Below are 12,437 nucleotides of genomic sequence, written 5' to 3' on the forward strand. Positions count from 1 at the left end.
ACATGATGCTGATGGGTTTACAGCTGTTTCTAGAACAAACTACTTCAAAACAGACTCAGTCAGTGTTAATGGTTAGAAAACATTCCACATAACTACCATTGTGCATTTATTCAATATTTAATACAAATCTAATAAATACACATCATATGACACATTTGTTTATAACTATTTGTACTGACTGCACTGGTTAGATGAGCTAAACAGGTTTCTTAGTTGTCAGTCTACATGGAGGAACAGGAAACGTGGTGAAACTAAATAAAACTCAAGGTTATTTAAAGAATCAAGCCACATGGGCAGATCTTTTAGCAGCTCATCACAACATTTCTCAGTATCTAGCTGTATTTCTTTCATGTGATATCAGTGACATAAGTTCATCATAATGGTCATTATTATGACCGTGATGTATTTGAAGTTTTGCAAGCTAAACTGGTTATTTGGGAAGAAGTGAGGTTGTATATCTTTTTTTTTTTAAATGATGAAATGTGATCAGTAACACTCCGTAAATTCACAGCTTGTCCTAATAGCTGACCACTGTACCGGGATCAGACAGCAAATCCTCATCTAAGAATACATTTAGTCATGTTTGTATATTTCTGTATGCAGTCTTTCTCGGTTGTTCATTTGCAGCTCACAGAAGAATCAACAAAAAAAGAAGAAGTTGACATTGAAGCATTTACTAACAGAAAACACATTGCACATTGTGCTGCAGGTGATGTGTAAGGGAGTATTTACCTTTTTTGGTATTCTGGATATTATTTCAAAAACAGTTTTACAACACCGTCTGGATTTCCTGTGTACCTTTGAAACACAGGAAATCTGCTCTGTATAAACAGCAGATAAAAAGGGAAGTCCTAATAAGTACTTCAGCTGAAATTGAAAAACCACCACCCATAAACCTCTGAACATCTCTGCGTTGAAAGTGGGCTCATCTGGTAAGCGCTTTTTACTGTTTGTATTGCTTAGATTACATTTTTTTGGTTACTATTCACTCAACAAAAAAACAAGAACATGATCCAAAAGGGGAAAAGAGGTCTCAAAATAAGTATTTAAATATGTATTTAATTTCAAGAGTGTTTTTATTTTGAATTCATTGTAAACATTTTGTAGATCTTAATATATCAATTGATTACTAAAAATGAATGCAGTCAAATAGGAGACACTCTCCCCTATTTAACTAACATTCTTTGTGGTTAAATGTATCTAGGTGAAGAAGCGGGAAAGTAATCCTGTTCCTGTTGTCTGTTGGAAGATGTTGACAGCCAGCATGTTAGTAAGTGTCCTCTTCCTCAGAGGTGAGTGCGTGTTCAGTCTCTTTTAATTAGAGACATATCTCTCTGATTTACAGTTTAAACTCATTCTGGTGCAGATAGTGCTGACAATCTTTACATCCTGATAAGATAAGATAACACGTTATTGTCCGTTTGCACTGAAATTTGTCTTGCATTACAAGCTCAAAAATCCTTGCATCCCGATCAAATCACATCACACTCAAAAGACAGAAACAACTTAAGTTACATTTAAAATCACAATGTGGTGATGATTTATACATACATTTGTAGCAGCACAGGGAAAAACAAGCGGCAACCTCCAAGTCTTGAAAAATGAAGCTAATGCGTGTGCATAATCCTAAACTGCATCCTCTTTGATTTTGATGACGATACGTGTCATCCGTAGTTGGGCGCGTAGCTGACATTATTTACAGGTGGGCAAGATGTAACGGTTTGTCAAGAGGCTTAAAACCCGCCTCAGTCCAGCTCTCAGCCTGTCGTTAGGTTGACTCAAAGTCAGGCTGAGACAGGATTTCCAGCATGGATGCTGCTGCCGATGAGCCTCTAGAACCCCCTGCCGTGACAGATGGCTGATGTCACTCAGGCTTCATCCATTAATATTTACAGTCTATGGAGAGAACAGATGCAACAACCTGCTGCTGATTAATAATACAAAATAAAGAATTTCATTTGTAACATACTTTACATTTTAAACAAATCTCAAAGGTCAAAGTGTTACACATGCCTTTCTAGTCAAATAAATCTACATTATATTACTAATGAGTCTGTTTTCAGGTGCACTGGCAGCTTGTGTTTTTGATACACCCCTCTTCATCACGACACCACAGCAGATGGAAGCACTGAGTGGATCTTGTTTGCACATCCCATGTACCTTTAGGCTGGAAGGAGAGTTTGACAGCAGTGTAAAAATCTCCGGAGTGTGGATTAAAAGTGACCCCAGATTTGTCATTTTTCCAAACAATGTGGTTTTCAACAGCAGCAGCCAGACATTGAACAGCTACAGGATGAATATTACTGGAAATCTGAGTCAGAAAAATTGCACCACCCTGTTTTCAAATGTAAACGAGAACTACACTGAGAGATACTTCTTCAGAATAGAGAGCAAACCCTTCAAAGCAACGGCTTATTGTGATCCTCTTCAAGTTACAGTTAAAGGTAATGTTTTTTATTTGTATCTTTTTAATGTCAAATAAAATCAAGAAATCAGGTAAAGTTCTGAGTCAAAAAGAAAGCTGATCCTGAGTGTGTTTCTAAACCACAGATTCTCCTCCGAGCCCCAGCATAAATATCACAGGAGATCTGAAGGAGAAGGAGTCTGTCACTATAACCTGCTCAGCTTCCACTCCCTGTCCACTCTCCCCTCCTAAACTCACCTGGACTCTCAAACAAGACTCTCTCAACAACATGGAGGAAAACCCAGATAAAACCTTCACGACTAAAATCCAGGAGCAGATCACTCTGACGGACAAACATGATGGATACAACATCACCTGTTCTGCCACATATCCTGTGAATGAAGGAAAAGAAGTCAAGACAGCAGGGGAGACACAGACTCTCAGAGTTTCATGTGAGACTTGATCTCATTTGTTTTATTTTTGAAGAATGAAGCAGGGACAGTTAGGTTTTTGTGAGCTTCCTCTTTGCATAATGGATTGCTGCAATTTTATTGAGCATGGTAAATTACTTCTGCACAGCAAAATGAGCCTGAACTTCTAAAATCTTTGAATATCTTGCTGTTTCAGTGAAAACGACTTATCTCACATGTCTAACCTCTACAAATGTTTTCTCGTCACTGCAATATCTCTCCAAATCTTGCAGACTCTCCCAGGGACACCTCAGTGATCGTCAGTCCCACTGATGCAGTGACAGTTGGCAGCATGGTGAACCTGACTTGCTCCTGCAGAGGAAACCCTCCTGTCGTCCACTTTGTCTGGTTCATGATCAGTAATGGCAGACTGGAGCTGATTAAGGTAGATACACAGGTTTATGGCCTTAATGTGACCGATAGTGATCAAGGCAGATTGTTCTTCTGTGGATGCAGAAACGATCTGGACATTCAACTATCAACAGGACATCAGCTGATATTTGAAGGTAGAGTGGAAATGATTTCCTGATGTTTTAGTGGTCAAATCTTCTAGAAATCAACGAGTGACACTGCTGCTGTGTTACAGGTGATCAACTGAACGAACATGTTGGCATTCAAGTTGTTCTGAAAATCCTGGGAATCCTGATGCTCGTCAGCACAATGGTCATATTTGAGTGGTGAGAAGAAAGTTTCTGTCATGTAGCCGTATCAGCAACAGATGAATTGGTGATTTTCAACGTGGTTGTATTAGAACTGTAGGGCACGGACCATTCTTCAGCTTTCTTATATATTTTATTTTTCAGTTGGTTTCGATCAAAAGGTTCCATCAAACCAAGAAAGGTAAGCTGCCAGATAAGGAGAGGTAGACTTCCACTTTATTGTTCCAAATGGGAAATTCTTCTTCATATGCTCTCTACAGGTTTGACAACAATCGACAGCACAGAGAAAAGCAACAGTGTACATTAAAGCTTTTAAAGCTCATTATAATAATAATAATTATTATTATTATCCTCTTTCTGCTCCTTCAGATTACTGACATCACTTACCACTTTCTCTTGTTATTTTATTCACAGGACAAAGAGGAAGCAGTCTATGTCAACAATATGGCTGAGTTGACCTAACCAGCACAACCAATTAGATAAACCCTAAACATAGACTTTGAATTTACTGTGTAATATATGTAGGGGATAATGCCAGACGAGGTGTCGGTTATCAGTTTTGTAGACAATAGAGGCCACATTTAGTTCTTGCTGAACTAAAAACCTGATAATAGACACTTAAAAGGCATTATTCCAGATATTCTGTTGTTACATACTGAAGAATATAAGACTGTAATGTATTGTTTTCATGTGTTTCACATCAATATATAAATCTTTGAGCACAACATAACTCAGTTTCCCTGTTTTTTTAGTTTTTGTCTTTAATTTTGTAAACTTTATTAATCCTGAGGGTAAATTCTGGTTCTTCACTCTGTTATTGAGAGACATGCTTCTCACACACATGCACAAACAGGACCTGTGGACATGCATTGGTGGAGAGATGTCAGAGTGAAGGGGCTGCTACACACTGCCATGCAGGGAGCTCAGCAGAGCAGTTGGGGGTTCGGTGCCTTGCTCAAGGGCACCTCGGCAGCACTCAGGAAGTGCTCTGGCACCTCTCCAGTTAACAGACCAACTTCCAAAAATGGGTAAATAGGCTTGGTCTTAGTTGAAGTACTTTTTACGTAATTATTAATAAAAAAAAAAAATGTCTTTATTGCCATTACACCGCATTTATACATTTACACTGAATCATACAATGCCATCACTTCCTTTACCTGAGTGTGATTTTTATGGACTTGTAGAGGCAAAAGAGGCAAGACATGTAAACACACAAAGGCGCAACAGAGACAAAACAGCGTCTGTAGCTCCTTTTACACAGCTTGTTCAAAGTGGTACTGTTAGACCTCTGTTACTCCTGACTGACTGTATGAGGAAAAGTTATAAAGGCTGACCGGTGAGGCAAAGTATATCTGCCACTGAGTCAGAAGAGTAGAGTGCAGTGTGTGTGAACGAGGGCGCGTCGAGACTGTTCAGTGATGTAGTCTTTTTAGGCCTTCGTTTATTAGGACAGTGGATGGAGTCATAAATCAGAGAGAGAGAGAGAGAGAATGGGGAGTGACATGCGGGAAAGGAGCCACAGGTTGGAATCAGAATCAAACCGGCACACTAACCACTAAGATACTGGCACCCCCTCAGTGGTGGAGTCTTTGATTAATGAAGACAAATAGACTGGGAGTAGTGACAGAGACATAACCATCCTGTGCGGATCAGGTGGAGTGTAAGGGTATAGGAGATGTTTCAAACAGCAGACCCTTGAGTTAAAAGAAGAAGCCAAAGCAGAAGTAAAAAAAAAAACAAAAAAAAAACTGCATTTCCTGGAGTGTATAGCGATGTCAGGGTTTCTTTATTTGTCTTCCTCGGGAGAAATGTGTCTTGGATACTGGGAATTTGCTGAACAGACAATACATGAAACAAATCAAAACGGTTGTGCAAAACATAAGCTTATCCCTACTACAAATTACCCTTAGCATCTGCTTAACTATCCGCACACACACACACACACACACACACACACACACACACACACACACACACTCCTAAAAACACAAGCGCATGCAGACTGCGCTCATGGACACCTGCCACTCAAAACACATGTTTCATAAATCTACATGGCTACAGTTACCGGGACCTTGGGGGCCTCCTCAAGGTCAGGTATCTTAGTTTATTCAGAGAATGTGATCGTTAAAAAGTATGTGTGTGTGTGTGTGAAAATGTTCTTTATTGTTAGCGTAAAATAAATCACAAAGGTTGGTGTAAATCTGTGCTGTGGACAAAGTTAATAAAAAGGATGACTTTCTGTCTGAGACCTAGACGAGTATCTGTCATAAACACATTTCTCATCAGCTTACATTACTGAGGAAGAAGTCACTGTAGTTTCAGGGATTTTCTCTATTAGACATTAGATACATTATACTCTGATTATTCAAGCTTCAAGCCCCCCTACTCTGTCTTTGACCTAATAAAGATGAATCGCATGAATGAGTTGATTCTAATCAACAAACCTGTGAGGTTGAACTAACCAATGGAACCATGAAGATTTGAATATGTCGTAATATCTGACTTCCTTGCTTACAGGATATGAGCTGTAAACCAACGCTGCCTGTGTTATTTTGGAATAAGAGGTCATGTGATATGTAGTGGCAGAAAGACAAAAAAAGGCAGATTAGTGCTGTCTTTAAACAGCAAGTCCTCTTTAAGAGAGGTGAGTGGGTTTATTCTAATCCTGCTAAAAATTAAGAAAGTGTTTTAGTAAAATGAACCTCCTCTATTCTCTTTGTTTGTTTGTTTGAGGAGGAAACATTGAACTACTTAGTGGTTTCTTAAAACTCCAATTTAGTTTTTTCTTTACTGACAAGAATTTTATTCTCTTTTTTAGTTTGTTTTAATTCAAATAAATGTAACCTCAGTATGATTTATATAGTTACATACAGGCATGCTTATTGTGAAGAAAAATGAACTGTGATCTTACAGTGTAAGTTTCGGGTCTAAATGTTGAGAAGGGAAGTTGCTTTAAATAGGACGACTTCTTTGTTAAAACGTCATAAGCTATATGATTAATACAAGTGAAAAGTGAAAGTTATTGTATTTGAAAATCCAGGGAGCACGGTTCTGTCTGTGAACATGGTGACTGCCAACTTCTTCCTGAGTGTCCTCTTTGTTTCAGGTAAGCTGTTTGTTTGTTTCCGTTCTCTTCATTTGAAATCAGAGTCTCTTAATTCAAATTATTCATGTGTCGACTATAAAGCAATTCTTTAAACTATAATTATTTTCTTCATTTTCCTTTGTTCATCATGATCTTATAGGCGCTTGTGCTACTTGTACTATAACACCAAAACCAAGCCTTGGTATTACAGCACCACAGAAGGTGGAAGCACTGAGTGGATCTTGTGTGCAGATCCCCTGTATCTTTAGCACCGAATCAGAGTTTGACAGCAGTGTAAAAATCTCCGGAGTGTGGGTTAAAAGAGACCCCAGATTTGTCATTTTTCCAAACAATGTGGTTTTCAACGGCAGCAGCCAGACATTGAACAGCTACAGGATGAATATTACTGGAAATCTGAGTCAGAAAAACTGCACCACCCTGTTTTCAAATGTAAACGAAAATTACACTGAGAGATACTTCTTCAGAATAGAGAGCAAACCCTTCAAAGCAACAGCGTCCTGTGATCCTCTTCAAGTTACAGTTAAAGGTAAGCTTCTTTTTTTATGACTTGCTTCAAAAGGTTGATGCAGCTGTTAGGTTAACAACAAGTTCCACAACCAAAATGTGACAGTAAACATCAACAGTAGCCCGATCCTAGTCAGTCGTGGCTAAACATTAAAACAATGACGTCAAACTGTAAAAAACACACGATGAAGGGGTTTAAAAAAAGGGAACTCTCATGTGGGAACTTTCTTGGTCGCTGCTTTACGATGAGTTCAAAATCTACACGAGTTTTGTCCTATGTCGAGCCCTCTCCGTACTGATGAAGCTGGATTTTTATTAAAGTCTGACAGTGAAAGGGTTAATGTTCAATAATACAAACTGTACAGTAACATACTGTAATGTTTAAAATGTGTTTAATTTGAAAACACACATTTCTATTAAAAAAAGGCAAATTTTCCCCTATTTAATATTTGTTTATATAAATATTTTTACCAATACAAGGTGTGTTTCTCATCCACAGATTCTCCCCCGAGCCCCAGATTTAAGATCTCAGGAGATCTGAAGGAGAAGGAGTCTGTCACTATAACCTGCTCAGCTTCCACTCCCTGTCCACTCTCCCCTCCTAAACTCACCTGGACTCTCAAACAAGACTCTCTCAACAACATGGAGGAAAACCCAGATAAAACCTTCACGACTAAAATCCAGGAGCAGATCACTCTGACGGACAAACATGATGGATACAACATCACCTGTTCTGCCACATATCCTGTGAATGAAGGAAAAGAAGTCAAGACAGCAGAGGAGACACAGACTCTCAGAGTTTCATGTGAGACAACCAGAGATTGTTATTGGATCCGGTCAGAATGTGATGATTTTAAAGATGTTTGCTGTTTTTAATGAAATACAATTATCTAACATTTTCCTCAGATGCTCCTAAAAACACCTCAGCGTCCATCAGTCCATCAGGTTTGGTGTCAGCAGGTATTCATGTGAACCTGACCTGCTCCAGCAGAGCCAATCCTCCTGTCAGCAGCTTCACCTGGTTCAAGATCAGCAGAGATGGACACATGATCGTATCTGAAGGAGCGTTTTACAGCTTTAATGTCACAGAGGGAGGAGTTTATTACTGTGTGGCCATGAATGATCTCAGTAATCAGACATCACCACAGATCCATTTGAATATAAAAAGTAAACACCTTTTTTTATTTTTTTTTTATTAGATTGTAGGGATGTTTCAAACAATACTGCACAAAGAAGTTTTGTCAATGGTTTATGAAACTTTGGAAATTTGAGCTCAGGCATGGTTCTGCAAAAAGAAAGGGAAGCAGAAATAAAGAGATTGGAAACGTGAGAATGAAAATAGACAACATAGAGAGAGGGAAGGAGAGAACATGCATAAGGAAAAGGAAGAAGTGATCATTGTCTGTACATAAATCTAGAAAACAGACTCAAAACTAAATTCCACACAATGTCTGCATACAGCTGTGACATAAACATCAATAAGCATTTGTGTTTCTGTTGTGATTTCTTTTGGAAATACTGCACAGCTGGTTGAAAGCCATAAGTCTTATTAATCCATCTTCTCTCTACTGGAAACAAGTGGGTCACTCTTCAGCATGGTGGACAGGTGTTGGAGCGATGATTGGGATCACAGGTCTCATCAGTGTGGGCGTACTGATTTGGTAAGCATCTAAAATAAATTTCACATCAACATTATTCAGTGATTATATTTTGCTGTTGTTAATAAAACAGTGCTTCATATCAGTATCACTATTTGAATTATGCTCAAAGTTATTCAGCTGACAGTTTTTATATTTCTCCCAGGAGGTTGAAGTCAAAACGTTCAGCTTTCCAACAGACACAGGTAGGAAACATATTTCAATGTGTCTCATGAGTTTGTTCATAACTTAACCATTCTACCCATTAATAGTGACTGCAGGAAACTGACAGCCCTTTTAGCAGTTTTAAGTTCCTCATTAGTGTGTGTAAAAGGACATGTGAAGAAACATCTTGTTAACTCACACTAACAATCCATTTCGTCATCCAGTAGCATGCCATAATTCAGATGCATTTTCAAGTCTTGACACAACAGGATTTTTCATTCATTTCTGTGTCCCATCAAAGTAGATTATTCAGCTAAGTGTCCGTTTATATAAGCCGGTAGATTTGAGCGAGAGATGGCGTGAGGCTCACTCTTAACTACAACAATATTTACATTTTCTTTAACAGAGCCTGACAGCTGCAGCACCAGCTACACAAGAAGCCGGGCACGAACAAGCCAGAGCATCAGAAGTAGAGGAACTACATTATGGAGAGATCGACTTCTCCAAGCTGAGACCTAAAGTGTCCTCTAACTCAACGCAGGACAGTGGACAGCAGCAGGAGACTCTGTATGCACAGGTCAACGTCTCTAAGCCAGTAACCAGCTTCACACAGGCTGCTGCTGGCCCACATGACCTCTATGCTCAAGTGAAGAGAAAATGAAGACATGCACGGACATCTTTTATTTAACAAAACATATTTACTGTTACAGATGAACTTTTGCTTGGCTGCCTGTGGTTAATGAAATGGTATTGAACATGTAACACATTGTATCTTTTTAATCAATAAATGGTGTGTACATATTTCTAAATGAGCTTCTCCACACTCTGCTGATTTCTTCACATGCATCACATGAATTTAATGAGTTGTTTGTGGCTTAAACAAAGATAAAGTCAGTCAATCCATCCATCCATTTTTATTTGTATCACCCCAATTCCGAACAAATGTTATCGACACTTCACAAAACGCTGAGGCCTTTAGCGTTTATCATAATTATATCACAGTCTTTACAGAAGTTCAATCATTGTCTCTGTTTCTGCATTTGATTTTGTTTCTACACTCAAATGACTGATCACTGATATTCATACCCAACTCAATATGAGTGTGTAGTTAAGTCGACTGCACCATGCGAACAAAACAGGTTAAAAAAGGAAATCTATATGGAGAACATACAAACTGTGACAAGAGAATTATAAAAGAGACATTAGCACATTTGATGTATCATACTTGGTTGAACTCTAATTGGTGTGGGTAGGTGTGACTTTGACTGGTTGTTAAAGGTCATGATGTCAGCCCTGTGATTGACTGGCGACCAGGCCAGGGTATACCCCGCCTCTCCCCCAATGACAGCTGGGATTGGCTCAAGCCATTGTTTATCTTATACGTGAAGAGCGCTATGGATAATGGATGGATGGATATTTGGTTGAGCTCACAGCCTCCCTCTTCTGTGTGTCTAAAAACATATTATCTGTCAATTTGAACTTTTATCTTGAAGTTAGCTGATTAACAAAAACAAAAATCTGGAATTGAAGAAGTAAAAAATTAAGTAAAATTCTTATTTTAAAACTAATCTAACTTCTGTATTGTTTATCTTATCCAATAGTGCAGTACTGCAGTACAGGAGCGAGATGTTGTCACTACCTGCTACAAACTTACATGTACATTTTTAAGATTGAATTACTTTTAAGATAGGAACATGATGTCTAAAAACACTCAATAACCAATATTTTTGAATGCCTGTAAAGTCACAGTATAAAGTTGTAAGGTCTCAAGGCAGTCCTTACAAGGTTCAGGGAGGAAAAAACTTTAATAGGGCCAAAATGCAGATTTCAGAGGGGCTTGTGTTGCCATCGAAACAGAAAGTGGCAGAAACATATATATAGCCATAGGAGATCTTTTGATGTGGCCAGACTGTGCACCTGTAGGGAGGGACAACAATGAGTCAGACACTTCAGGTTTATAGTAGCCGGGTATAGCCAGGTGGGGGGGGGGGGGGGGGGGGGGGGGGGGGGATCTCTGAACAAAACCCTGGGAGGTTGATATTGCCATTTTTGAGCCCTGTTAAAAGCACCCCTTTTTCTCTGTTCTCCATAAGAGACCCAGAAATACCCCGGCTGTTATCCTCTCAAGTTGATGACTTAATAGTTAAATGTTCCACAGAAGTCTCAGTGCATGGACTCCATCTGTCAAAACAGGCGGTTGTTGGTGATGCTGGCCATCTCATCATAGGTAGTAGACTTGCAAGGGTCCAGGTAAAGTTAGAAAGTGTCTGAAGAGGGTGCCAGGAAGACAGACAGGCAGATTGAGACTTGTCCGATAATAATTAACAAATACTTATTCTATAAAAACATACAGTAGCTTCAATTATCTACTGTTTGAACTTGAGTACTTTTTTTTTTTCATCTGTGGTAAAATTTGGGTTCAACTTCCTTTTCTATTAATACTCAAATGATCATGCTACGGTAAAAGCAACAGAGGCTCAGTTTGAGGGAGTGGTTTAGGGGTGCCATGCAGTAACAGTATGTGCACATGTGAGTAAATATGTGTTTCTATCAGTTTCCCTAATATTTACTGGAAGTCACCGCCCTGGATAATATTTAGCAAATGTACAACAACAGCAACAGGACTTACTGTGTTCTCTTGTCACACAGGAAGTTGGCTTGGTTTAAATTACATCAGTTTAAAAGGAAGTATGTTACTTAATCTGTTGTCCAGCTCAAATACAAAAACTGAAGTACTTCCATCCATCAACCAAAGAAGCTCTCTCTATTGGTGTCGCCTTTTCTGGTAAGAAATGTGACCTGATTTTAAGCTAAAACATAATTTCTCTTCTGTTAGGTGGGGGTTGTTTCTGCTGTAGATGAAATTGCGAAACAGACTGTGGATTAGCTTAGTTTTTCTACTTTGGGTCTATGAAGCTGTAACCATTTATGGGTTAGACATCTAAATAGCAGCAGATCTATATTTTGATAGGAGCCAACCAGAAAGGAATTTGTGGGCTGTAACAGAATATAAGCAGCACTGTTAAGATGAATATTTTGTCAGCAATATATCTGTTGCTGTCGTCTGACCTCGGCCGAATCAATTCTATCAGCTGGTGGACAGATTTAAATGATATCACAAAGTTACCAAAATGAATGAATTCATGAAAATTCGTACCAACATCTTTTCTCTTTTTGTTTACCATTCATATAATCTACATGAAACCTGACCAAAAAAATAATATATGGTGAGATTCTGTTTAGCAGAACTAAAATAAGAGTATGAGAAGTTGCTTCAGCAGCATTGGGCTTGAACTGAAATAGCACAAAGTCATTGGTGTGGTATGAGGATTAGGTTTAAAACTGTGCTGTTTTGATTACATTCATGGATCTCTATTGAATCTTGGCTTTGTGATGCATGTTTTTGGTGTAAATATTTGCATGTATGAGATTTTGTTTCCTATCTCACTTAACACGTACATTATTTGTAATTGTTTAAAAAAGAAAAAAAAA

At 38.6% G+C, this 12,437-nt stretch overlaps 2 protein-coding genes across 5 annotated transcripts in view; both read left to right on the forward strand.

Moving 5' to 3' along the window:
* The first annotated feature begins 876 nt into the window (after nt 1–876).
* Nucleotides 877–9,757, forward strand: LOC132994632 (uncharacterized). The gene is made up of 15 exons (XM_061065118.1): nt 877–1,292; nt 2,064–2,444; nt 2,551–2,856; nt 3,108–3,380; nt 3,461–3,551; nt 3,678–3,714; nt 3,948–3,968; nt 5,595–5,622; nt 6,574–6,639; nt 6,779–7,165; nt 7,643–7,948; nt 8,050–8,310; nt 8,723–8,804; nt 8,947–8,986; nt 9,352–9,757. The coding sequence occupies exons 1-15, from the start codon at nt 1,250–1,252 to the stop codon at nt 9,604–9,606; spliced, it is 2,577 nt and encodes an 858-aa protein (XP_060921101.1). The 5' UTR covers nt 877–1,249; the 3' UTR covers nt 9,607–9,757.
* A 1,875-nt stretch (nt 9,758–11,632) lies between these two features.
* The window catches only part of LOC132993954 (B-cell receptor CD22-like), a 47,861-nt gene continuing 47,056 nt past the window's right edge, over nt 11,633–12,437 (forward strand). For 2 of the 4 annotated variants that reach the window (XM_061063959.1, XM_061063963.1), the window contains exon 1: nt 11,635–11,730. The gene's annotated coding sequence lies outside the window, so the exon portion shown is untranslated. Of the gene's footprint in view, nt 11,731–12,437 lie in introns of all 4 variants that reach the window. The other 2 variants (XM_061063958.1, XM_061063960.1) reach the window with 2 other exon arrangements.

Source organism: Labrus mixtus, chromosome 19, assembly GCF_963584025.1.
Source record: "Labrus mixtus chromosome 19, fLabMix1.1, whole genome shotgun sequence".
NCBI lineage: Eukaryota > Metazoa > Chordata > Actinopteri > Labriformes > Labridae > Labrus > Labrus mixtus.